A 27,045-nucleotide genomic window follows, 5' to 3' on the forward strand; every position below is an offset into this window, starting at 1 on the left:
GGGGAACCAGGGGGGCTCGTTAATTGAGAAGGGTTTGGGGATCAGACGCTTCAAAACTCATCGCCCTGAAATTCAAGCAGTCCGTAACCGTGGGATGGGAAAGCTGCTGGTAAAAAACAGCCTGTGGGGTCTTAGTGGGAAATTAGGGGACAGCCACCACTGAACCCACATCCTATCCGTGGGTCGTTCCATGGCTCGGGTCCCTATTTAGGACCCAGAGCCAGTGCTGAGCCCATGGCGCTGACATCCCGCTTCGCCAAGTGCTGACACAGCAGTGAGCATCCTCCCAGCCTCGTGCCGATGGTCCATGGTGGGAAATAGGGCTGGAAAAGGGCTCTGTGATCCCGCAGGCACCGCACGCCTTCCCTGGGAGCAGGATCCTGCCAGCATCGCCTCCCTCCAGCGACCAGGGCTGGGCACCCATGGGTGCTGCAGCCATCGCTGGGTACCGATGCCACGGGGAGATCCATATGGAAAGGGAAGGAAAAACACCAGAAACAGGCAGCGGAGAGGAAAGAGGCACAAAACCGTGACGTTCCCATCAGCTCCGGCCGCATGTCTGATAGCTCCTCCAACGCCGGCCGGCAGATGCAGGTTATTGCGTATTGATCGCTGCGGCGCCCGGCCAGGCAGCGCTGCAGGCACGGCCTCACCCAGCAGTGTGGGGTGCGTCCCTGCCCCCTGGGGTGGCCGGGAACATCCTGGGGTGTCCCCATCCCAGCACAGAGCTGGGGGTGGTTTTTGGCTGGAGGGGATGCACCAGGGGTTTAACGTCTCCTGAGGAGAGGTTGAGTTGTGTGGGGACAAAACGTCCCACCCCGGCAGGATGCTCCGAGGTAGGACGGTGCGGGATGGGACCGCTGGCATCTTGTCTCCCTGTCCTGCGAGTGACTATTCATTTCAATTTTCAAAATATGTATGTAACAGCCTGGAAAAAATGGAAAGGAAAAGTTGGCACAGAGCAGCCCGATCATATTTAAACAGGACATTAAACCCCAAGTGTTTTATTAATAAGATTAATAACCACCCGGACGTGGTTGGCTGGGAAATTTCGCACATTTTTCGCTTTTCGCTCTGTGGCAGAAGGAGATTTGGGGGAGAAAACGCCAATTGCCCGTCAGCCTGCACCCAGGCAGAGGCCACGGTGCGGGACGCAGCGCTCCCTGCGGAGATACCCAAAGCCCCCCAGCTCTAGGTGATTGTGGGTGCCCTTGGGATCCCACACCTGCATGTTTTGCCTTATTATTCAGGATTATTGTATTTCCCCAGTGGGTGCATGGTGCCCTGGGCACGGGGACCCTCTCTGGGGTGAGGTTTCCCCATGCTCCACCAGGGACCCGATGCCGGGAGCCCCAAGGGATGCGGGGATGCGTCGGGGTGCCCAGCACAGGGGCGGCACGTCCCGGTGGTGCCGAGGGGGATTTAGCAAACAGGAGCTTCAGGAGAGGGCTGAAGGAGGGTGGATTTTGAGGGGTGAATGCCAGAGGTGCTCTGATGCCCCAAGGAACCAGAGGGGTATTTGGGGGGTGTCGGGCTGGGACCCCACACAAGGGCATCCCTGTGCAGAGATGCTCCGGGCAGTTTTTGTCACCGTTTCTCCTGCCACCGGGCTGTGTCCCAGCACCCTCCTCATCCTCGCTGCCCACCCCGCGTCTCCTCTGAGCAGGGGACGCAGCCGCTGTGCCTGGCCCCGTCACTGCCACGCACAGGGGACACAACCCGAGGCAGGGCAAGGCCCAAGGTCGGAGTGCTGACCTCCTGTTTGGCTCTCAGGCTAATTGCCTTGATTAGGGCTAATTAGTGCTCTGGGCCAGTCTGGTCTCTTCGATCAATAGTGCATCCCTTCCCCGCTGCACGTGCGCAGGGCAGAGCCAGGAGCGTGGTTTGGGGACACCGAAAGGAGCCGGTGCCTCCGTTTGGACTCCTGATGGGGAATGGAACACGAAAAGCTTTGGGGGAAGGGATTTGGGAAGTGACGGGGCTGGGGCATGGACCCCGTCCCCTTTTGTGGCTGGGGGCTGCAGGGAGCTGTGGACATGTCACCCTGGGGCTGGGGCACTGCCTGATACCTTGTGCCCTGGGCATACTTCTGTGGTCCTGCGGGGACACCAGGGTCCTTCCCTTTTCCCTTTTCCCTTTTCCCTTTTCCCTTTTCCCTTTTCCCTTTTCCCTTTTCCCTTTTCCTTTTTCACTTCTTTTTTTTTCCATTTTCCCTTTTCCCTTTTCCCTTTTCCCTTTTTTTCTTTTATTTTCCTTCTTCCTTTTCTCCCCATTTAGGCCCAACACCTGGCCCCAGCCCCTTCCCCACAGCCCGAGGGGGCTCACCAGCATCCGATCTGTGCCTCCAGACCCCCCTCTGCTCCTGTCCCCTCCCGTCCCCCCCAAAACCACCACACCCAGCCCCTCGCTGGGCAGTTACCAAACCCCCAGCAGCTGACCTCACTCCCCCAGCGATGCCGTCCATCCCGGCCCATTTTCATCCATCCTGGACCATTTTTATCCATCCTGACCCATTTTCGCAACATCTGGCTCAATTTTCCCCCCAGAGCAGTGGGGGGCAGCGGGAGCGCTGCGGGGGGCACATCCCCAGGGCAGCTGCAGGGACGGGGCTGGCAGCGAGCCCCCGCACCGTGTGGGGACCGAGGGCACCCCAGGAGCAGCGGGGTTGGTTTGGGATCAGCACCGGGGCTTTTTACCCGCCTGGGAATTCGCAGCACGTCCCTGACTCGGTGACTCCAAACACGGATTTAATTTGGCAGCAGGAGGCTGTTATTGTTACGGCCCGCTCAATAAATACCAATTGATTATTAAAGGCCTTTTTTTTTTCTTTTTTTTTCTTTTTTTTCCCCTGAAGCTCACCACTGGCGAGGTCCCCTCCAGCCCTGGGGGAGCGCGTCCCCATCCCCTCCTGTCCCCTCATCCTCACCCCTGGGGCCATCGGCTCTCCTCGGGCTGTGTCTCTTGCACCCGCCCTCGCTGGCTCCTGGCCCCAATTATTTTTAATTCGAGCACCCGAACAAAGGGCTGCGCGGAGGCTGCGAGCTCGGGGCACCCTGGGGAGGCGGCACTCGCCAGACAAAGCAAAGCAAGCCCTAACGATGGGCATCGCCCGCATCCCCTCCCTGCCATGAATTATCCATGGGCCGCATCCTCCATGCAATTAGCACCGCTGTCCTTAATGGGGCCGGGGACCCCAAGGAGGAGGAGGTGGGGCTGGGTGCTGCTGGGTGCTCCTGGGTGCTGTGCTGAGCGAGGACCGCCCCGTTTCCCATCTGTGGGGACCCCAGTGGGGACCCCAGTCTTGTTGTCAGGACTTCTGTGCTGTCCTGCTGGGTTTTCCCCTGAAATTGTACGTGGAAATCCTCTTCCCCCATGGGGAAGCACCAAAAAGGCGATGGCTTAGGGCAGAGGCACGCTTTGGGTGCAGAAGCTGGGGCAGCACGCACGTCCCAGCTGGCAAATCCATCCCAGGTGGCTTTGGGGGGAAGAAACTGGTTTTTTTGGGAAAAAAAAAAAAAAAAACATCCCCTTATGACCTCTCGAAGTGGGACTCAGCCCGGTGTGGAGGACAGTCCCGTGTCCCCATCGGACACGGGTGGCTGATGTCCTGCTGTAGGGTTTGGGGTGCTCGGGGCGGGTTGGAGCCTTTCAGCCCCAATGCTCACAGCATCTCGGTGCCAGCCTAATGCGGTGGGCATGAAAAGAGGAATAACCGATTAATAAAAGCAATTTTTATGGATGTTTAAGAAGTCTCTAATGAGCTCCCATCCACTGCAGCTGCTAATCGCTGCGTTTAATAATGTGCTGGTGGTCACGGCGCGCTCTGCTAAGGCGCCTTATTAAATCCTCGCCGTGATGAATGGGAAAGGTGGCAGCATGCTTAACAGCAATTGTTATTTTGCTAACGTGCAGCAATTGTTGGAAATATGAAGGGCTCCAGTTCTATTAGGGCTGCACATCCATACATGCGTGCCCATTTGTTTCCAGCTTTTGTGCCTCTCCAGCACCAATATTCCTGCCGGCGCGGGAAGATGGGTTTTGGGCTGTTGGGTTTTCAATAAATGGGATTGCTATTAAATTCCTAAATAGTAACGGCGGCGCTAATGATGTCCTGCACAGCCCGTCGCTCCTTAAAGCTCCCCAAAAGAGCCTTGTGGCTGCTCGGGGGAGCCCCCAGGAGCCAAGCTCTGGCTCTGGTCCTCGTGCTGCCGCCGTCCGCGGCCGCTTCCCACCGCGTGCTGCTTTTGCATTCCGCCCCTGGGAAGATTTATGGAGCCACCAGCGCCGCGTCTCCCTGCCGGGCCCATCCGTCTCCCCGGCTGACAATAACTCGCCTTTAATATGTGCATATGAAACCCGTAACCGCTGTCACTCCCCGTCCTAAGTGGCTCGAATTAGAGGCTTGAAAAACGAGGGCGAGCGGCCGAGGCGGTGGCTGGGCACCCAGCAGGTGGGAGGAGAGGGAGGGCAGCTCCTAAAGGTGCTGGGATGGGCGCTTAAGGACGGGGCTGGTGGATGGAGGGGCTGGGGGGAGCAACTGGGTGCCCTCCGCGATGGGACAGGGAGGATGGATGGGGTTTTGGGGAGGGTTTCTAGGTCAGGGTGAGCCCTCCGCCCAGAGCACCCATGGGTGCCACCTCCGCGCACCACTCCAGCCCCTCATCCCCAATGCGGGAAAGGGCCCCAGGGGCATCCTTCCTGGCAGGCAGCTCTGCCCTGCCATTAAAACCAATATTTGGGAGCCACGCGCGGCTTCGCCTCCCCGGCGGCCGCCTCCGGCTGCTCCTTTGGCGGCGGCGATGCTCCGGGGGATTATTTTTGCTCCCCGGTTCATTAGCGCGGTTGTTACCAGGCAGATTCCTCGCCCGATTTTCTTTGCAGCCTGCAGGTCGTGGGAGGAGGGACCGCCGGTTTCCATAGCAATACGGTTGGCTTTAATCAGTATTTCTTTCCTGGGAGAATTGATTACGAAAGGTGTCACTAAATAAGTCAGTAAATTGGATTTTTTTTTTCCCTTTCTCTTTTCGCCCCTCTCCCCTCTATCAGATTATATTAGCAGCGTCTTTGAGTCGCTATTCGAGATCCGGGGGAAATTACCTCTTGCTTCTTGCAGATGTTGGACTAAAGAACTTAACCAGAAGAATTAGCATCGAAATTGCCTGCGGCTTAATCCTTGTCCAAACGGTGCCTTTTATTGGGAGCCAGGAGCCAGCAGCAAATCTCGCCCTCGCCTCGGGCTTGGCTCTCGAGCTGCGTCACCCTGAGCCCTCCCGTCCCAGCCGGGGCAGGAGCTGGGAGGTTGCAAGTTTTTGGAGGCTGGTCTCTCACCCCCAGAATTTGATATTTAGGGATTTGGGTTCCCTGCACCTCTCCTGTCCTCCCACCTCGTTTGCTGTCCCCACGCATCCCCCAGATTTAGGCTGTGGGAGCCCCCCGACGCCACCAGCGCCTCTGGCCAGAGCCACCCTCGCTGTCACCTCCCTGTGGGTGTCCCCTATATTGTGTTAATGCAAGAAGGCAACTTTCTATATTCAATAACATAACTTAGCATCGGGCTTCTGCAAACAATCTGCCAGGCTCCCCCGTGCCCTTCAGGTGCAGGGCACGTCCCTCAGGCTGCCTTGGGACAGCAGCCGTGCTCTGGTGGAGGTGCCCACGTCCCCGGTGTCACCGCTGGGGACACGGAGGAGCGGGGCTGGGACAGGGACATGGCTCCGCTCAGCATCCCCAGACCCGTGGGGAAAGCCCCCTCCTCCACGCACTCCCCCATTTACTAGGGATTTTTTCGGGGGGTTTTGCTACATTTTAATTAATTCTCAGCCTCCGAGTGTCCATGCTGCTAATGTGCTTTCTGCTGTGAGTCTTCGGCTTAATCATCAGCCGTGGCTCATTGTGTCTAATTGAGGTGCTTGATTAATCACAGTTTTATTTGTCTGAAAGCGTGTTTGTTTGGAGCTGGCATTTGCAGGAAGGCGTTTGCCAACGTTTCCGTGCCCTGGCCCAGCAGCCGCCCTCAGCTGGGTGCCGGTGCCTTGGTCTGGTGTCACCGCCACGTGTCCTGCTGCCGGGACAGCGACCTGGGGACATCTCCCTCGTGGCTTCTACAGGGCCGGGGGAGCCGAGGTGCCGCCGAGGCTGAGCTGGGGACTGGGGAACTGTGTTGGACTGGGCCTGGGGGGTTGTTTGCCGTGGGATGGGATGGGATGGGATGGATCAGATAGGATTGGGATGGTATGGATACATAGACGAGACAGTATCAGATGGGATGGGATGGGATGCGATATGATGGGATGGGATGCGGTATGATGCGATCCGATGGGTGGCCACAGCCATTGCCCAGGTCTTTTCTTCCCTTGGTTTCTCCCTTTGGCCTAACTTAGGCTACAAGTAGTAATTCAGAAAGGTTCAGCCCGAGTCTCTCCCCAGGCCACCCAGCCGTCCCCACTGGTGCTTCCGTGGGTTCACAGCCAGGAGCTGCTCAGTCCGGTGTCTGCCTTCCTCCAGGGTTTGGGCTTCTGGTCTTCTGCCATCCCGTGCCTCAGTTTCCCCATTAGCCTGGCAGTGAGGGTGAGAGGAACCAGCCCCTCTTGGCGGTGCTGGTGGCCCTGGCTGCTCAGCTCCACCAAAGCCTCCGTCCCATCCCATCGCTCGCTGTTCCCATCAGCTGGGTGTTAAGGAAAGGAGCCCTTCGATTGCCACGGCTCAAGAAAGGGGCCAGCGAGTGGAGCAAAGTGGCACATCCAGGGCATGTAGGGACGTGGGGACATCCCTGAGGAGAAGATGGTGGCAATGTCATTTGTCACTGTGCTCCTTAGCAAAGCCCAGCCATCCTCTGCAGATGCTCCTGGGTGCGATGCTGAGCAGAGCAGGACTTAACCCATTTCCCACGTGGGTAAACTGAGGCACAGCAGCAGCTCCAGGGCAGGTCTGGCCCATTGCCTGTGTCCCTGCTCCGTCCCCTGTGCCCATCCCTCCCCAGGACCCTGATGCCAACCCAAGGCATGGGGCCACCCTCCCTGTCGTCTTCGGTGGGGGGACCCTGGGGACCATTTTGAGGCCATTTGTGGGGACAATTAAAGCAGCCCATGAAATGCTTTGTCGGATGGAGCCTGTCTGCAGGAGGGTGTCGACCAGGAGGCAACTTCTGGTGGGGAAGCGTGGGAATGAATCACTTTGACTTCCTTGTCTTTCTGACAGCGGCGGTAAAAAAAAAAAAAACGCCCAAGTCTCATCGCAGCCTTATCGCTCCGGTTCAGCATTTATATAACTGTAAAAATAATAGATGCAATATTGTATCTCCAGCCTGTGCGCAGTATAAATAGTATTTGAATGTGCTCCGAGCCTCCGTATGAGCTGGCTGCCACCATCGGCTGCGCGGAGGTTTCCAGAAGAGCTCAAGCAGCTCCTGGTGGGTGGGATGGGGCTGCCCGGGAAGAGCCCCGCTGCGCGGTGGGACCCCGCCGCCCCGCTTTTGGGTTGCGGAGAGGATGCTCAGCCGGCCTGTCCCCTGCTGGAGCGCCTGGGGGTCCTCGCTGCGCACGGCAGGGTGACAGCAGGGACCGCTGCGGGGACGCGGGGCGACGCACGCCGAGCGCGGAGGCAGCGGGAGCCTGGTGGGTCTGGGGGCGCGCAGGGCTGCTGGGGTGCTGCTGTCTCGGAGGTCTGGGGGCTCTGGGGGGGGTCTCCTGCCCCGTGGGTCCCACCTCGGCTCACCCCGAGGAACCGAGCCCGTTGCCTGTGGTGTCACAGCCCGGGCAGGGATTTGGGGTCCCCGATGTGAGCTGCTTGAGACGCTCGTCCCCCCATCAGGCACCTCCGTGCTCTGCCTCAGTTTCCCTTCCTTAAACTGGAGCCAAACCCCCAAAATGGGAGGGTGCTGGCCGTAAGCTGCCTTGTGCAGCACTTGGTGACTTTTGGACTACTTTTGGGGGGCACCCGTGGGCTGGCACCATCAGCTGCCACGGGGCTGCATCCCCCAGGGAGAGCCGCGGGCTGTTGGAGCTGGGGCAGCTTTGGGAAGGGGCCGGGGGGTGCCGGGGCCCGGGGGGTGCCCTGGGACGGTGCTGATGCTGGCGGTGGGTGCACCCATGGGTGCCGGGGTCGCATCCTGCCCACGTGCCGGGCTCCTGGGGCACAGCGTCTAGACAGCCGGGGCTGCTGCTGCATTCCCATGGCAACGCGGCCGGATGTGGCGGCCGGCGAAATTAAATAAACAACGGGGAGGAAAAAATGGCAAGAGACAGCCAGGGCCGCCCGGGGCTCGGCAGGTGATGGGGAGCCCCAGGGGGGATCCCAAAGCTCTGCCTGTCCCCCCACAATCTCATCACATTGATCAGGGCATCCATGAGGATGCGAATCCAGCAGTGCTGGGATTTGGGGGCAGAGAGGTCCCAGCAGGGGCTTTGCTGGGCTAACAAAGCCTGCAGAGCCTGGAAAAAAAACCCAAGCCCACTCTCTTCAACCTCGGCGCACAACCATCAGCAAAAGACCCGATTTGCACCTTTTTCACCCGCTTCGTGCTCGCGCCGTGACCGTGATGCAGTGGGGCTGCAGCTGGGCCCTGGGGCCGCATCCTGCCCGCAGAGCAGCCCATCACCGCCCGCTGCGTGGGGGCACGGCGCTGGCTCCTTTAATTTATTTTCATCTGCGCCGCCACCCGCGATTTCGCGAAGGATTTTGCAAGTTGGAAGTAGGTCAAGAACTTGTTTCCAAGTCATTAAATGAAGTCCCTGGGTTCGCAGCGGTATTTGCACCTCGTTAATAGTCAATTCGCTCGCTTGCCATTAATTTAAATCGCAGCCAATTTCCCTAAGTGGAGATGTGCGGCTCCTGGGTGCGGGTGCGGTGCCGGGGGTGCCCCAGCGCAGGGTGCCCCGCTGCTGGGCAGGATCCAGCCCAGGCTCCATCCCTCGGTCAGTCCCACGCACTCCGTTCAGCCCAGCACCGCTCAGCACCCTCCCGGGGACACCCAGTGCCACCACCTTCCCGGGGGCTCCAGCAAACCTCCCTTCCCGCAGGACACCCCGCTGCCAGGTCGGATCCTGCCCAACATATCTAACCACGGGGTTTCCCACCGGCCCCCAGGATTTCTTGCAAAACCTCCCAGAAACGGGGCAGTTCTGGCAGCGAGCAGCCGCGGCCGGCGCGGGCCCAGCAGGGAGCTGCGCTCGCAGCATCTTTGGCCGCAGCAGAAGGGAATCTGCGATGGAAAAAAAAATCTATTCAAATGCAGCTAAATGAAAGTAAATCCCTGGTGAGCCCCCGGCATATGGTGTTCAGAAGGAAATAGCCCGGCTGAAGGATAATGGCCCGTCGGGGGGCAATGAATCCGCGCTCGGCTCCTGCCACGCCGCGGGGACGGGACGGGTGGATTTAAGCCTGCCGCATTGTGCGCGGGGCTTTCAGCAGGGATTTGTGCCCCGGCGCCCAGATGCTGCTGCTGACATCGAGCTCGGTGCCGCTGTGCGTGGCAGGAGGCCCGGGGGCCGCATCCTGCTCCGCCGCCTGCTCTGGCCTCGCTGCAGCCCCCGAAAGCTGCGCTGCTTGTTGTCGCCTTGCCACAAATCGTATTGGGATCGTTGATCCTTGGTGCTGAGCTGGGGTTAAAAATCCCCCCTGCAGCATCTCACATTTGGGGTTTCATCTCTTCATCCTCTACCCTATTTCCCCCCATGGGCTCAGGGCTGTGTGGGTCTCCAGGACCTCCCGGGAAGTTGATCTGGGATGTGGGCAGCACCCAGACCTGAGCCCTCCTGGAGGATCCCCCTGGGCTTTCCCCAGGGGTCCAACACCAGTGCACGGAGCCCAGCACCTGGAAGGGGTTCAGCATCCCTTGGCGGTCCCAGGACTGGTGCTGGAGCCCCCATCACCTGGCTGGTGACACCACTGCCGCGTTGGAGGGGACAAATGCCAGCAGCAGGCACCAGTGATGTCCCTTCCCAATCTCCTGCCATGCCTGGCTGGCGCAGGATGCCGTACTGGGACGCTGAACTGGGATGCTGTAATGGGTTCCATACTGGGATGCTGTACTGGGATGTTGTTGATGTACCGGGATGCTGTACTGGGATGCCATCCTGGGATGCTGTACTGGGTTCCATACTGGGATGCCATACTGGGATGTCATACTGGGAGGCTGCACTGGGATGTCCGGCTGCTTCCCAGTCTGCTCAGCCCCAAAGCAGTTGTCTGAAGGCAGGGGCCGTGGCTGTTCATCCTGTCCCACACTGAAGGACCGCACTGGCTGCCTTTCTCCGCTGCTTTTCCCCGTGCTGCCTGCTCTCCCTCGCTCAGCTTCTGGTGAGAGATTTGTGGCACGAGAAGGGAACCGCGGACACCGAGGCGCTGGGGACATTTGGGGACCAGGGAGCAGGGGAGGTGTCGCTCCCGCTCCAAGCACCGTGCACAAGTGTACGTTGTCCTGCTCCAGGTCTGGGGATTTTGAGCCTCCAGAAGCACCGCGCAGCTCTGCTGCAAGGGGCCAAGGTGGAATTCGGGAAGCCAGAGGTAGAGACTGGGGAAAAGGGAAAAAAAAAAAAGGGGGATTTCCTCCTGCCCAGCCACCAAAATCACCATTTTTCTGCTGCTGCTTCCCTGGGGAAGTCGCCAGGCTCTGCTGCTGACATTTAGAGCTGGGAGGAAACCTGCCCGTCGCACTTCAGAGGCTTTCAACAAAGCCATGCTGGCAGGTGAAGGGAGTGCTTTCCTCCTGATATTTCCCAGAGGGGGGCAAGAAAAGACACAAAGAGTTTTCATTCAGGAAGAAGATGATGTTTCTCCCCCAGAAAGCATTCCGCTTATGAAAAACATCTGAAACTGTTATTCCGCAGCAAAACTGCCCATGTAAGAAAGAGTGAGCAGGATGAGCCCAGGGCAGGGAAGGGCGTGTGGGGGCCTGGTCGGGGCTGTCCCCGCGGTGCAGACCCCGAGGAGCCACCACGGGAAGATGGGCTGGGAACCCCTCGGGGAGCTGTCCCCTGTGTCACCGTGGTCCCACATCCCTCAGTGCCCTTGGGCTTCGGGGGACAGGGGGGTGTCGGGGGTCCCGTGGTGGCAGCCAGCACGCCGCGGTGCTTTTGTTTGCTCTTTTATTTAAAAGCCCATAAATACACAACCTGGGAAAATCGCTCCTATTTTCTCCCCAAGCACTGGGAGGAGGCACCGGGCTGGAAGCACGCAACAGCCAGGAGCAGCGTGGGGAGGGGACGGGGGGGTCCCCAAGCACTGCAGGGACAAGGGGCACCGGCAGGGCACAGCAAGCGAGGACATTTCCCCTGCCACCTCCTCTCCGTGGGGCTGGAGCATCCCGGGGAGATGCTGCGGGATGGGGATCTGTCCAGGCTGCGGTAGCCAAAATCATTGCGCGCAGTGCGCTCAGCATCCACACATGGCTCCGCAGCTTTGCGGGGGGACAAGGAAGAGGCAGCGGCTGCGGTGCTTTTTGGGGTGTCTGGCCTCATCCTTCTCGCTGGTCCCATGGGGGTGCTCAGGAGCAAGCAGGAGGGAGGGACCGGAGGGACTGTCCCCCCCCCAGCTCCCCTGTGGCTATGGGGAGGTGGAGGGGAGCCTCCCCCAGCCCCAGCGTGGTTTTTTTTTCCGGCACGGGAGCTCGCTCCCGTCTCTCTCCACCGGTTAATTATTGAGGCTTTGGGGGCCGCGATAATATATTTATGCATCTGTGTCAGCAAACGTGTCAGCCCCATTGCAGCTGAGGCGAGAGGATGGAGCGGGGCGGGGGGGGTCTGCAGCCACGAAGCATCCCCGGGGGAGGACGAGGGGAAATAACACAGGCGCAGCGGGGTCCTCGCAACACGCGTGCCCTGGGGTCGCTGTGTCCACCCACGGCCACGTCCTCTGGCCACTGCCTCTCTCGGTGGTAATTAAGTGGTTTTGGACAGGGCTCTAAGAGCCATTAGCTGTGACAGCTGGGACGTGAGGGTCGGCTGCCGCGTCCTGCTGGCTCCAGCCCCCGTAAACCCCAGGCAGGGTCTGTGCAGGGGGGTTGGGGCCGTGGTGGCTTCTGGTGACACCAGGAGAAGGGACGGCCCCAAACTCTGTTGTCACCATGCAGACATGCTGCTGCAAAGAGGTATAGCATGGGTGGGTGATGCTCTTCCCCATTTCCCCCTGGTCCTTGTGCCACGGGGCAGAAAAGAGCCCCATGTCTCCTGCCATGGCCCCACAAATGCCACCAAAGTCCTGCAGCCCCCCCGGCCACTGTCACCACGGCCGTTATTATTTTATCTTGTACCCACAGGGGTGGAAGCAATAAGAGAACAAAAATTGCAGCTGCCGGGCAGGAAGGTTTCTGGTTTGGGAGGTCTCGGATGCGGGAGGGATTTGGGGATTTGCAGCTGTGAAACCTGCAGCCCACTGTGAAATCTGGCGCGGGTGCGCCCAAATTGTTTGGTGAATTGGGTCTGCGCAGCTCTGCCCGTGCAGCCGGAGCAGAGCTCATCTCTCCGTGCTTGTCTCACGATTTACTTAGTGCAGGCTGCGAGCAAAGGGCTGGGAAAACTCATCCAGGTATCGCCACGGGGCACGGCGGAGCGATGGTGCCACGACCGTGGGCGATCTGGGGACGGCAGCAATGGGAAGCTCCTTCCCACTTGAATTTGGCGTCAGCACCACTAAAAAATCGCATTTTGCTCCGGCTCCTTGGGCTCTGGGTCTGGCCAAGCCCTGTCCCTGCTGTCCCCGGGGCACCTCCCCATGCTCTGATAGAGCCCAGCCACTTCGGCTCCTTGATTACAAGTAAATCTTTGCGGGGACCGTGTTTCAATTAACAGGACTCTGGCGTGCGCCTGTGCCCAGCTAATTGGTATGATTTGCTGCAAAGGGAACTTTTGGGCCGATCGATGAACTAGAGAGTGTTTAATTAAGAGGGAGCCCTAAAACTCCTTGCATTGATCAGCTGCAGGATTATCTTAATTAGCAGCGGGCTGGTGTGGGGCTGCCCAGTCCCGTGCCCCCAGGAGCATCACCTGCAATGTTGGTACAGTAACGGGCGAGGGGGGGAGCAGGGTGCTAACGAGGGTGGGTGGTTAACGGGGTGTTATTAGCATGGAAATCGGTACCTGGGACTGAAGGAGGACGGCACAGGGAAGCTGCACTGAGCTCCGCAAGTGGCTGAGTTTGGGGGGTTGGAGGCTGCTCAGGTTCTTTGGAGGCTTCTTGCAGAGCACACCAAGGGCTGGCAGAGCCGCTCCCTGCCTTTAAGGCGATGCAGAGCCCTGCGGATGGGATTGCTGGCTGCCCTTGCCTTGCTTGGGGCCACGTTTCATGAATTATTGTCCAAAAGTGTGTAACCACGTCCTCCTCTCTGCCTGGAGATGTGGCACTGGGTGCCTTGGAGCCTTCTCCTAAAGCGTTGGCGAGAGGATGCTCTGGGTGCTGGAGCAGCCCGTTAAGCGCTCGCTGCAACGTCTCCACGTTTGCTCTTTGTCTCCTTATTTTCCTTCGCTTTAAGCAAGATTCAACGAGGCTGAAAGACGCAGGATTTGCTCTTAGTGCTGAGGGAATAAGCTCAAGTAATGGTGCACGCAGAGCAGCGTTTACCTGCCGGGGCAGCTCTGGCATCATTTGTCGGTGCAATTAGCATCCCTCGCTCAGCCACGGGAGGGCCGTGGTGTCTGCTGCTAATTTTGCCTCTCTGTGTAATGAAGAAGGATCGGGCTGTGCGGCTCGACTGGGCTCTTCTCAGCTCATCCTTGTTCTTCCAGCCTGTTCCAGCTCGATGAGCTGGGGTTAGGGAGCTGCGTGGCACCAGGGACGTCCCCTGGCTCCATGGGATGCTCCTGGGGGCTCTTCCCAGCCCCATCCCTTGGGTGGGAGGCTTGCCGCTACCCAAAACCTTGCAGCTTTGGGTCTCGCTCCTGCTAAGCAGCTCCGTCAACAGCCACCAGATCGATGGATGGCTATAAAACCCGAGCACCACGCTCCTTGTATCATTTATTATTTACACCCCTCGATTTAAAAGATTTACAGCCCAGTTGTGAGTATTTCCAAAGGCTGTTTCCTTGGAGAGTTTAAATAGCGCGGGAGTGAATTAAGCCTCAATGCAAATAGCCCGGCCCCAGGGGCTGCGGGGGCTCCGTGGTGGCTTTGTGTTGGGTGTGACAGAGCCAGGATGGCTTTCCTCTGCTGGCTAAAATGTCCCTTAGTCAGAGCTCTCACTAGCCCAGCTCAATGAGCACTAACGCAGGTGATGCTTCGTGGATGGGAAACTGAGGCACAGCTGAGGGCTGTGCGCACCTTGGTGGCCAGGCAGGATGAGATGTGTTTGCTGCAGTTCATGCTTGCAAAGCACTTAGGGAAGGATTTTCACCACCTCGTTTATTTCTCCTGTAATTAGGGCTCATTAAGCGGGGCTGAAGGGTCCAACCGGGTCTCCCGGGACACGGGTGCTGTGGCCCTGGGGGCAGCCCCAGCTGTAAATCCCCTGGGGTACTTCGGGAAAGCCCAGCGCCTCCAGCAAACATCCAAAGCCCTCCTGCAAGCAAAGCCAGCCACAGCTCCGTGTTGATTTTTGTCCAAATTGCTCTTTTTTAACAACAATCCCCCTCTGTGGCGTTTTCCCCCCACACGCATCAGGTTCGCGGTGGAGAAACTGAGGCACGGAGCGGTGCAGAGGGCAGCTGCCGCAGGGAGGACTCGGGTCTGCAGCTCGCTGGCTTTGCTGGGTAAATCTGGGGCATCTCTGAGAGAGAAGAACCGGGGCCGGGCTGTCAGAAAGATAAATGTAAAGCGGTTTTGTTTTCGTTTTTTCTTTGGCAATGCTGCTGGAGATGCATCTTGCCGCAGATGTGTTGCTGCTGCCCTGGCCCCAGGAGGATGGGGGTGTCTGATGCGTGCACCCCGAAGCCCCCTAAAAACCCACTGCAACGCGCTCCTCGGATCTCTCTTTTTTAACTTAAAACAGTCAGCAAACGCCCCAGGGCTCGCCGTGCGCCTCTGTTACCACCTTTTCTGAAGCTAATTCTGTAATTAGGAGTAACGGGCCCAGAGCTGGTGGCAAATGCAGCCGTAAATAGACAAGGGGCTCACAGGCGGGTACAGCGGTGCCCGTCCTTACTTTTGCCGGCCGTGCGGTATTTACAGCCGCGCTGGCTCCGTGTCCGTGGCTTACAGAAGACAACGGCGATCAGAACGGAGCGGCGCTGAGCGGGGGGGGCGGCGCACGTGGGGCAGGCACGCGGCGAGCTGGTGAGGACAGGGAGAAAAACGTCCCGGAAAATACCAGGGGAGGCCGTGCCCTAAATGGGACGGGAATTATTCCCGGCACAGGCTGAGCAGCGGGGAAACCGAGGCACGCAGGGTGTCATGGAGGGAGGGGGGAAAGGCTCGCGGCTCCCCCCTACCCCATCCCCAGCACCCGCCAGGGAACGTTCCCAATAACTCCTCGCCCGCCGTGATGTATTTGCCTGCCGCCGGCCAATGAATCATGCAGACGTTTCAGTCTATTGTAACTAATTGTCCATGGGATTTCTCATTAATTACACGATGCTCTTTGCCTTTAATGTCCGCGGAGCTGCCGCGGTGACTGATTCCCCGCGCTGTCCCCTCCTTTGTTCTTCTCCAGATAGCGGCGCTGGAGCGGCAGATCTTTGATTTCCTGGGCTACCAGTGGGCGCCCATCCTGGCCAATTTTTTACACATCATGGCCGTCATCCTGGGCATCTTCGGGACCATCCAGTACAGATCCAAATACCTCATCATGGTGGGTGCCGTTAAACCGGGGGGAGCCGGGCGGCGGGAGGGCGCGGGGGATGCTCGCGGAGCCGCGCGGCGTCGCTCCCTGACCGCCTCGCTCTGTGCCGGCAGTACGCGGTGTGGCTGGTGCTGTGGGTCGGCTGGAACGCCTTCATCATCTGCTTCTACCTGGAGGTCGGGCACTTGTCGCAGGTAAGCCCCAGGTGTCCGTGGCATTGGGTGCTGCTGCCTCCTGGCCTTCCTCTTCTCACCTTCCTCCTCCCTTCTGTCCCAATCTTCCCATCCCTTCTCTTACATTCCCGTCCCATCCCTTCTCTTCCATTCCCATCCCATCCCTTCCATCCCAATCTTCCCGTCCCATCCCTTCCATTCCCATTCCATCTCTTCTGTCCCAATCTTCCCATCCCTTCCATTCCCATCCCTTCTGTCCCAATCTTTCCATCCCAACCCATCCTATCCCACCCCTTCCATCCCACCCCTTTCTCCTCTCCCACCCCATGCCTCCGGCTCTGCTTTTTGGGGCAGCTGGGACCAGCCCCTGGGGTGCCCCCAGCCCCTGGCACAGCACCCCCCAGTGCTGGGGGATCCTCAGAGGGATGGGTGCTGCCGGGTGCAGCGCTGACCGTAGGGGTGTGGTGGCAAAGACGGACAGACAGACGGATGGGTTGGCCGAGCTGGGGACACCAATGGGGCAGTGGGAGAGCAACGTGGTGTTGTGGTGCAGGAGGGTCCTCGGGGGCACCAAATTAATGAGGCTGGTGAGCTGGGAACTTCATTAATCCCCTGCCCGCTCTGAGCGCTGCCTGGCTTCTGTGGGCGGTGTGAGTCGGGTGACACCACTTCCAAACACAACGGTAGGGAGATAGAGCAGAGGAGGGTCTCCATCCTGCTGTAAATGCTGCGCTGCATGGCCCCACTGTTCCAGGGTCTCCTGGGGCTCTGGGAGGGTTTCTGGGGTCCGTGTGCTGCTCCGGTGACAAGGGAAGACGGGGAGACCCCAACCCCCAGGGGTGCACATGATGGACAGGGCAGCTGAAAATACCCAGGGTGGCTGAAAATACCGCAGAGGGGCGGCCACCAGCGCACTCTTAGCCTGGGCCTGGGGTGTTAAATGATAGCTCTCACATGAAAAGAGCAAAACTAGTGTCGTGATGAAGCGTCGCACTTCGCAGTGGAGGTGGCTGCGTGGAAGGAACGCGCAGCGCGTGGCTCCAGGAGCTGAAACCCGGGAGCAAGCCCAAGCCCCTGCTGGTGCTGAATTTCAGCTCAGCACCGTGCACGCCTGGTGCAGGGGCAGCAAACCCTGGGGGTAGCAGCCTTGGGATAGGGAGAGGAGTGGGTTAATTGGATGCACTTCATTAACACACCCACCGGTGCTGACCTGCCCTCGGCGGGGGCTCCAGGCAGCGAGCAGTGAGAGCACCGCGTCCGTGCAGCTTTGCAGCGGGGATTTTACTCGTGGAGCATCCTCGGGTTGGAAAAGCCCGTTTTTTGTCCACCCCCCGCTGTGAGCCCGGGTGGGAGCCCTGGGTCCAAGGTGGTGCCTCTGCTCCCCTCCCACAGGACCGGGACTTCATCATGACCTTCAATACCTCACTGCACCGCTCGTGGTGGATGGAGAACGGGCCGGGCTGCCTGGTGACGCCGGTGCTGAACTCCAAGCTGGCGCCCGAGGACCACCACGTCATCACGGTCAGCGGCTGCCTGCTGGACTACCAGTACATCGAGGTGGTCAGCAGCGCCGCGCAGATCTTCCTGGCGGTAAGGGCCCCCCGGCACCTTCCTCCGAGCTGCTGGGCTCCAACGAGATGTCCCGGCACCTCGCCACACCGCGGTCCCAGTTATAGTTCGTGGGTGGCTTTGGCTCAGCTGCGTTTGGGAAGAGAGGAGCGAACGGGGCCCGCGCGAGGTCCCTGCCCATGCCTGCGTTCCCCAAAGCGCGGCACGGTGCGGGCTGGGTGCTGCAGGACCAGGGGGTTGCAGAGCCCAGCAGGCAGGCGATGCGTTGGTGGCACGGCGGGCACCGGGGGCGCTGCTCCTCTCCCCGCCTGGCGTCCCACGGGTGCTGTGAGCTGGAGAAGAGCGGTGACAAAACGTTGCCGGGAGTCTGAGCCGACGGGGATGCGCTGTATGCTGGAAGTGCAGGGTCCCCCCTTAATGAAATGGTGACGCTCTCACCTCGGGGACAAAAGGGCAGAGGGGAAGGGGTCGTATGTGGGTGCAAAGCTCCTGGGGAGCCCTGGGGGTTGCAAGGGAGTTGGGGTCCGGAGCCATCCCACCTCTGTGCCCCAAGCCAGCATCCAGCCGGGTGCTCCCTGGCACCGTCGCAGTGCCAGGAGCAGCTCCATCCATCCTCCCCCCATCACCCTCATCGCGGTGCCGCTCTCCCTGATAACCGGCTTCTCTCTCTGCCCGCTTTTTGTTCTGCAGCTCTTTGGCTTCGTCTACGCCTGCTACGTCAGCAAAGTGTTTCTGGAGGAAGAAGACAGCTGTGAGTGCCTTTGCTATTAGTCACAGGGGCGAGCTGCAGCGCTGCAAAAACATCCCAGATGGCATGGGGCGCAGGCAGCTCTGGCTCGGGGCAGGTGACGGGATCACTTTATTTGGGATTTTTGCCCCTTTTTCCCTCCCTGAGAAGGCAGCTGCACTGTGTCGGGGTGTGACATATCACCTCGTGCCATCACCTCATGCCATCGGTCCCCCCAGTTCTGTGTCACAGCCCTGAGCTGCCGCATCTCCCACGGGTGCTGTGGGATGGCAGCGGTCAGACCTTGGGGTGCAGAATGGGACTGGTGCCACCCAGAGTGGGGTTTCACCCCCCTGGGACAGAGCACGCCCCCGAGGGCCTCTGGACCTGCATCGCAGCAGGGAACATCACCAAGCCGTTGCCCTTGCTGCATGCAGCAGCCTCTGGGCCCTGATAAATCCAGAGCAAATCTCCCCCCTGGAGTGAGCCCAGCCCCATTAGATGTCTCCAGCGTCCCCGTTTCGCTGTTTCCTGCCCCGTTTGGGAGGTGCCGGTTTGCACTTGGCACCAGGGGGTCCCACAGCATCCTGCCGCTGGCACCCCAGGGTGTCACTGTGCCGCAGCCCAAGCCATGGGGTGCAGGAGATCAGCATCGGATCCAGTGGGTTTGCAGCGATCCTCACACCTCCCAGCTCCAGCCTCTCCTTGCCTCCTCCTTCCGACAGCCCCGTGGGACGCGGCGACCAGGAAATGTGACATATTGTGTCCTCCTGGCGAGCCTCCCCATGGACAGACCCATGGCCAAAGCCACCAGACGGGAGCAAATCATCCCCACCATCCCTATAGGATATGTTGTGCTTCTGAGCGGGGGCAGAAAGGGAAATTTAAGCCAAGAAGCGGGCTAATTCTTCTGTAATCTACATCGTGCGTTTCGCTCCGACAATAATCACCGCAACCACCCGTACGGAAGTGCTGAGTACCCCGACAACAATTAAACAGGCAGTTACGGCCGTGGCCATCCAGCCCCATTAAATGCTCATCTGCCATTAATTAATTCATGCCAGCTGGCAGCCCCAGCAGCCGGGCGGAGGCAGCGACGTGCTGCGGCCGCCAGCGCAGCAAAGCCACCGAGAAGCGCCCGGCATCCCCCGTGTCCTAGCGAGAATGCGTCCGGGTGGGTGCATGGAGGTGCGAGGTCCTTTGCTGGTGCTGGATCCCATCGTGGCACTGGGGAAAAACCCTGGGGGAGCTGCAGGAAGCCCGGGACTGGGGCTCAGCATCCCCGGGACTGGGGCTCAGCATCCCCAGGGTGCGCTCTCCCTGCCGCTGCCTCTGTAACCGCTGTAGCGGAAAGGCAAAAATCTCCGTGTGAAATTGGACCCTGCCTGTTGTAATAACTCGCTTATGGATCCAGGGATCTGGCACGGGGCTTATCTGCCGCCGCTGTCTTTGAAGCGTGTTTGCATTCCAGGCGGCTGCGCGACACTCAAACAAACTCGGGCGTTCAATACACTTTTAATATTAATGCCGCTGTAGCCGAGATTCAAATGTATCTTTTTAATGGAATATCTTATTAGATTTGGAAATGGATGGGTGCCATCAAAATTGAGAGCTGGCTGAATATTAAGTCAGAAAGACAAATAAGGGGCGAGCGGCCTCCCTCGAGGGCGAACCCAGGCGAATTTCGGATCCGGGGGCGTTTGTGGGGTCGCCCCTGAGCGAGTGGCTGCGTTGCAGCTCCTGCGGTGCCCGGCCTCGTGGGGTGTTCCCGATGCTGCCGTGGGATCCAGCACCAAAAAAAGACCTTACATCTGCAGGGTACCAATGGGGATGGGGGTGGGGAAGGCCCTGGGTGCCCTGCGTGCTGCCCTATCTGCTCCGGTGAGGCCCTGGGCTCTGCCCTCCGCACTTGCAGCGCCGGAGGAGGATTAAACCAGCGGGCTGGCAACGCGGCCACGGCGGGCACGAGAGCTGCCGTATTGGTGTCTGCGATCCTCCTAAATTACATGCTTTAAATGAGACGCAATTCCTCCCTAATTCCCCCTAAATGCCGGCTCTGCAGACAACGATAGGGTAATTTCACCCGCTTCGTCCAGCCCTCGCACGAGGCTGCTGTGCCGGGGCCTGTCCGGCTCCGTGCATCGCGTCCGGGCGCAGCGTATCCCCGGGGTGCAGCGAGGCCCCACGGGGTGGGGGCAGCCCCTCGCCCCCTGCCCGGCTCACCCCGCTGCTCTCCCCTTCTCCCCAGTCGACTTCATCGGTGGGTTTGACTCCTACGGCTACCAGGCGCCCCAGAAGACGTCGCACCTACAGCTACAGCCGCTGTACACGTGAGTGCGCCCCGGGGGCGGGTTTGGGGCTGCTCGGCGACCTGAGAGCCCCCTCGGGCCACCTGTGTGACCCCAAAAGGGTTTGGGGCCACCCGTCTGCTCTGCCGCAATGGAAAGCAGATCTCGGAAGGCTCATGCCCTGCTTTGCTTCATCGTGGGCTGAACGGGGACCTCCATCAGCCTGGGCCACCCGGATGATGGGTGCTGGGGGCTCAGCTGGGTGCTGGGTGGTTTGGGGGGATTTCTGCCCCTCTCTGGGTAGCACCCAGGAGCTGTGGGGTGGGGGCACAGCGGGTGCGGGCTCTGCCGGGCCGGGCCCCCCGGGGGCGAGGCACTCAGTGACTTCTTTCCTCTCCCCTGCCCGTTAAGCTTAACTAGATAAATGCTCAAATGAGATAAGGCTGCAAAATCTACAGGGATTAGCCTCGTTCGGGCTTTGCTGGTTGCAAACAATTAATTATATTTTAAGTCTCATATGCAAATTCAAGGGCACGCCAGGCAATTGTATATGCAAAGAGGGGACTGCAGCGAAACAAATGCATTCGGGATACCGCTGGGCTCTCACCGGGAGCAGTGCCAGCACCCAGCACCCACCACCCCCGGGTGTCCTCGGGTGCCCTGCCCTCTGCCAGCCCGTCCCCTGGGGACACGGTGTCCCCTGGACATGGGGGGGGACCCTTTGGCTCTGCCTTTGTGGGTAGGGAAACCCTCAGTAGGGTTTCCATTGCTTGAGCACTGCAGGCGGACGCCAGGGCTGGCATGACCTGGACTGGGGGAGAGGAAGGGGATGGGACCAGGGAAGGGCCCTGGAAAGGGTAAGGTGCTGTCAATGATCCCAACGTGCTGCAGCTGGCAGGGTGCTGGAAAGGCATTTGGGAAGGTTTGGTCCCGGTGCCCACCCGCCCATCACCAGCTTTGTGCTATTTGGGCCTCCTGTGGACAGAAAAGCAAGGTGGAAGGAGCAAATTTCTCCTGGACCTGCTGGACGCGAGCACGAGTTGAGGCTGAGAATCCCAAATCCATCGCAGGGACGGACGGGGGCTCTCATGAAGGTTGCAAAACCCTCATGGCTTTGCTTTAAATAGGACGTGCAGGAGACACCGGGGGGGGGCCCAGCTGGGCCCCCAGTCCTGCAGCAGCAGCTCGGATATTTGGTTTGCAGCTCAAGCCAACGAGACACCGGGGCTCACAGAGCCTGGAAATTTGCTACAGGAGCCGGATATTTTGTGGGTTTCCACCATCCGACCCCACAGTGCTTCTTTTTGGGGCCAAATGTGCTGTTTCTGTGCCAGCCCCTGCCCGGGGCCATACCTGCGGGCTGCTGTCCCTTGTGTCTCCACGGGCACTTGAGGCAGGATGAATCCATTCTGCCTACAGCCTGTGAAATTAAAGCCTCTCAGGCAGCTCCCAATTAGCTGTAATTGGATTAAAGCTGGCCGTGTGGGAGGGTTTCCACCCAGAGGAAGAAGGAGGATGTGCATGTCCCACGCCACGGCCCGGGTCTCGTGGAGCCGCAGCGGTGGCGCCATGTCCCCCTCTTGTGCTTGCCCTGCACTGCCGGGGCTGGGGGTCCTGGTGAGACAAGGGTGAGGACCACCACCGGCCACCCCAGCGGGTCTCTGTCCCCAGGGATGGGCAACTGGTGGGTGCCGGTGGCCGTGACTCCATGTCCCCTCGCTCAATGTCACACGGGGACGCGTGGGGACGCATGGGGACACACGAGCACCAGCCCTCACGCCACCTCTCCCCTTTGCTCCCCAGGTCCGGGTAACCCCATGCCCTGAATCCACCCCGGCCGGCGTGGGACAGGACCCCCGGGAGCCGCCTGTCCCCAGCCCGACGCCACCACCACCGCCCCGGGGGACGGGGACCACACCGAGCCGCTTCCCCCTGCCCTCCTCCCGCTGCCGGGGGGCCCCGCACCCCAAAACTGGAGCTGAGCGGGGGCTTGAGCAAGTCCAAGGGCTCCACCACCGGGCCGGCTCCCCCAGCAGACAGCTGCAAGGCCACGACATCTCCAGGTCGCCCACGAAAGACCCAAGGAAGCCCCCGGTGCTGCAGCACCCAGCTCGTGCTGTGCCCGAGCCCCCCGGGATGGGCCAGCGCGGTGGGGACGTGGCGGGGACATGGGGACACAGTGGGGACGTGGGCTCGGTCAGCGGACACCGTTTTCTTCTGTTTCTCAGACCTGGTTTTTAATTTGAGCAGCGCGTCCTCTTCCTGCATGCCGGGCAGGAACGAAGCACAGGGGATTTGGGGCAAAACCCAGCCTGTTTGGAGCAGCTCGGACCTGCGGGGGGTAACTGCAGCTTGGTGGCAGCGCGGCACAAGTGGGGCTGCTCCGTCACTGTCCCGTGGAGACCTTCCTAAAGCATCAGATTTGGAGCCGGGATGGCACAGACCTGGGCTCTCGTTCCCAAAAGGCGCCCCGTAGCCGCACCGAAGGGGCTGGGGCCGGGCTGCCCGCGGTGCCACCACCCCCGGGACCCTTGGGGACATCGCGCCCTGCCACCAGCCACCACCTCCTGCCCGTCCGGACGCTGCCACGTGTTGGGGTTTCTGCCCCTGCTACTCGAATGCTTGAATTTGGCAATACCGACGCTGCTCTCAACACGGCCCTTTCAGGCTGTTTTAATGAATATAATGAATGTTTTCTTTTTTTTTTTTTCCTTCTTTTTTTAATTTGAAGTGCCTGAGTACACTTTCGTTGAGCACCACCCGTGTCCCAGCATACTCGCGCCTTCCTCCTCCTCCTCCTCGCAGCCCGAGGCCACGTTGTGCCTTCAGCGAAGGCTGGCAGCGCCCGCTGCCCCCCTCGGATCCTCGGCTGCTCCTCCGCCCCCCGCCCCGGCAGGTCGGGCTCTTGGGGGCAAATCCGCCCTTTCTGGCATCATCCCAAACAGGACTTTTTGCTTTGGCAGCGAAAAAATGGTGAGAGATGATTTGGGAGAGGGGGGAATGGTTTGGGGGGGAGGCAAGGCGTGAGCTCCAGGGGCGCAGTTGCGTCTCCGTTGAAGATTAAGAAGAGCTGGGAATAAAAAAGCTTGGAATACCCTGCAAACAACGTTCAGTTGAAGAAGATGCTGCGGGTCGCCGATGCACTCCAGTTTCACTCTCCTCTTCCTAACCTGTGATATGGAGGTGAGTTAAGGTTGGTCCCGAATCCCGTGGGTTTGTCCCCAGACTGCCTGGGCACCTTTGGCTATGAGCAGGGTCCGTGGGGCTGTGCCATTTCTGCCTCCCCAGGGCTTCTCCTCCAGGCCTGGGCTCTTTCCGTGCCCCAGAGCAATTTTTCCCTTCCAAAAAAAAAATAAAAAATAAAGCAGCCACAAAGTGCCAAAGGACGGAGCACAGAAGGGAATCGCTGCCCGAGCCCGAATCCTCGGGGTGGGCGCATCCCGGCCATCCCTGTCACCTCGCCCCAGCCAGGGTGGGAGCTCCGCAGGCAATAACTCCCAGCCCTTTCCTCCCACCTCCAAGACAAAAAAAAAAAAACACTTTCCAGGCGTTGAAGCCCACCTCCAGCCCCATCCACCCGTCCCCAGAGCCACGTCCCAGCGCTGGTGACACCGGGGGACAGCAGCAGCCCCAGCGGGGACGGTCCCCACCCCAGCACTGCCGGTGCTCCGCGGTCTTCTTTCCGTTGGCTTGTTTTTTTATAAGACTGTCTTTGTAACGTGAACCGAGGATTTCTTTTCTATTCTGTAATTATAAAAGTCGAAGGAGTTTCACCCGAAGGCTGCTCTGGTTTTGTGTATTTCCGTTTTGTGCAGTTGAATCCATTAAAATTGGTGGGGTTTTCACTTTTTTTTTTTTTTTCCACTTAAGAAAATGCTGCCGGCTTGCTTCCGAGCTAAGCATGGGCTCTCTTCCCCAGCTTTTTGGTGCCCAACACCTGAGTGTGGAAAAACAGCAGCAAAGCAGCACCCGCAGCACTCGGTGCTGACACTGCTGCTTGGCGAGCGATGGGACGTGTCGGTGGCGCATCACAACCTGGTCCCGTGCACGGGGGAGATCAGGGGTTGTCTCCCTTCCCCTTCCCCTTCCCCTTCCCCTTCCCCTTCCCCTTCCCCTTCCCCTTCCCCTTCCCCTTCCCCTTCCCCTTCCCCTTCCCCTTCCCCTTCCCCTTCCCCTTCCCCTTCCCCTTCCCCTCTCTCTATATACTAATAAGAACTTAATAAGAATTTACTCTTCCTGTTAATAAGAAAACTTAACAAGATCCCATCCCCATCACAGCCTGGGAGAAAAGAAGAGTTCCTCTTTGCTTGAACATCCCTTCTCCATCACTGAAGTACCAATTTGAACTTGATTAAATACCAGGCTTGAAGCAAACGACAAAACCCAGAAGCAGCGGGCGGCTCTCCCACCAGCTCCCTTTGGCGCATATTCTCATGCAAAGTACCCCAAGCCTTTTTTTTTTTTAAAGTTTTAAATCAAAGACATCGTTATCGTTTTCTGTTCAGGCTTCATTTGAATTTTCTCCCCTTTGCCACCTCTTCCCACAAAATGGGAGAAGGAAGGGGGCAAAGCAATTGAATTAATGCTGGGCTTGAATTAACCCTTTGTCCTGCCCTGTCCCTGACGTGGGGACAGGCTGGACCACCGTGGTTTGGTCCCCAGTGGCCCTGGGCGTCCCTGTTCCAGGTGTGTCACCGGGTCACCCACTTGTCCTGCTATCCGGGGGCTTCGGCTAGGCCATCCAAAGCTGAACCTGTGAAAAAATAACTCCCTTTTTGCAATGCTTCTCCAAGAGCATCTCCCGCCCGTGCTACCCGAACACCAGGGCACCAGCTCTCCCAGCAAGGACGACCAACAAGGTGGGATGGTCCGAGCAGGGGAAAGGTGGAAACACACACGTTGAGCCCTCCACCTGGGAGGGGATGAAAAGCTGGGGTGCCATGGGGGACCTGGGGGGGCCAGGGGGACACCTCGTCCTCCCTGGTGTGTCCGGATGGGTTTTGGGGAAGCCGCTGGTGCGGTGGATGGAGAAGGGCAGCAGAGATGGGGCCACCCTGGGCTGCAAGGAGGGGTGGGGGTGAGGACGATGGTCCCAAAAAGCAGGTTTCTGGGGTCGCCCAGAAGGGTGGAGGAAAGCACCTGCATGGTGCAGCACCAGGCGGCTGGGGTGGGGATAATTAGGGTAACGATGTGTGTTTTGGTGCAGCCTGATTAAACGCGAGCTATGCCAAGGCTTCCAGATAGCAAGGTGGGAAGGGAGGGATTGGGGGGGGGGGGGGGGGGGGGGGGGGGGGGGGGGGGGGGGGGGGGGGGGAGATGAGACCTGCTTATTTGGCAGCAGAGATCAGCCCCGGTGGCTGTGGGTCAGCATCCCCACACCCCCTGGTCCCACAGCCTCGGGTCCCAGAGCATCCGTGCAGGGCAGAAGGGAGGGGACTGGTTTCGAAACCCACTCACCAGTTGCAAAACGCCCTCCTGCTGCCCTGCCCCATCCCAGCTCCAGGAACCTGCTGTGGCAACGTGGCTAAGAGCGGTAATTGTGCCCCAAAGCCACCCCTGCGGCAGGGTTGGTGCAGGGATGAGCCCTTCCCGCGGGCACCACGGGGGGCTCAGCCCGAAGCCGGCAGAGCCGAGGTGACAGCGACGAGCGGAGCCCGAATGCAGAGAAACACGGGAGTTAGGCGAGGGGGGGTTAATTAAACCCATCGGGGCTGGGTGGGGGCATCGCCCAGGTTACTGTGCAGAGCTCGTGGTCACAAAACTCACTGTCCCTTACCCGGGGTACCCGGTGGCCTTTGGGGCGTGTGGCAGAGGGGTCGGGGGCGTTACAGCCCACCAGGGCGGAGAGAGAAAACCCCGATTTGTACGTGCACCGGGAATTAATTTTGAAGCAGCTCTGGAATACGCACTGGGAGTGCCCCCAGGGCCTCGGCAATGCCACCAGGCTGTGCCTTCCATCCCCGCACCGAAGGGCAGGGCGCTGGGGGCCAGCTGGGACAGCCCCGGTGTCCCCTTTGCCCTTTAAAAACCGGGGCTCCCTCCCTTGGCAGGCAGCCTGGGGGTGGCCTGGGCTGGAGAAGGGGCTGGAGAAGTGTCCCCAGCCCTGTCCCCCCCACCATCCCCAGCCAAGCACATCTCGCCAGCTTCCTGAGCCTGAAGCCATTTCTTTGCATTTTAACAGCTTTGGGTGCGTTTTCCTGCAGAAACTTGTCTGAGCACCCTCGGCCACGTGTGGTTTTATCCACCCGGGTGCCTCGTGCTGGGACCACGTGCTGGGAGCTGGGCGCTGGGCAGGGCGAACGGCGCTGGTGGGACTGGGAAATGTGGGGAGCCTTCACGGAGGATTATTTCATGGCTGTCCCTAAAATGACCCAGGGCCATGCAGGGGATTATTTGTAGCAGCCACCAGCCCCGGAGGCCACCACGGCCAGCGGGGAAGATGCCTCCTGGCACCCGCAGGCGGCTCCAAGCCCTCCCTGCGGTGCAGAAAAAAAAGAAATAAAATTCCTGGGAGGCTGCTTTAAAATCACCCAGACCGACCTGGCTGGGGGCAGAGCTGTATTTCTGAGGCCTGGCGCTCCC

At 59.7% G+C, this 27,045-nt stretch overlaps 1 protein-coding gene across 6 annotated transcripts in view; it reads left to right on the forward strand.

Moving 5' to 3' along the window:
• The window catches only part of NKAIN1 (sodium/potassium transporting ATPase interacting 1), a 30,201-nt gene extending 5,940 nt beyond the window's left edge, over positions 1-24,261 (forward strand). For 2 of the 6 annotated variants that reach the window (XM_048073223.2, XM_048073221.2), the window contains exons 2-7: positions 15,578-15,715; positions 15,820-15,900; positions 17,272-17,469; positions 18,139-18,199; positions 20,424-20,505; positions 22,267-24,261. In XM_048073223.2, coding sequence (XP_047929180.1) covers positions 15,578-15,715; positions 15,820-15,900; positions 17,272-17,469; positions 18,139-18,199; positions 20,424-20,505; positions 22,267-22,276 — 570 coding nt within the window. In that variant the 3' untranslated portion in view covers positions 22,277-24,261. Of the gene's footprint in view, positions 1-7,593; positions 7,614-12,765; positions 12,992-14,600; positions 14,679-15,050; positions 15,202-15,577; positions 15,716-15,819; positions 15,901-17,271; positions 17,470-18,138; positions 18,200-20,423; positions 20,506-22,266 lie in introns of those variants that run through there. The other 4 variants (XM_048073226.2, XM_048073224.2, XM_048073227.2 and 1 more) reach the window with 4 other exon arrangements.
• The last annotated feature ends 2,784 nt before the right edge of the window (positions 24,262-27,045 follow it).

Source organism: Anser cygnoides, chromosome 24, assembly GCF_040182565.1.
Source record: "Anser cygnoides isolate HZ-2024a breed goose chromosome 24, Taihu_goose_T2T_genome, whole genome shotgun sequence".
Classification (NCBI taxonomy): domain Eukaryota; kingdom Metazoa; phylum Chordata; class Aves; order Anseriformes; family Anatidae; genus Anser; species Anser cygnoides.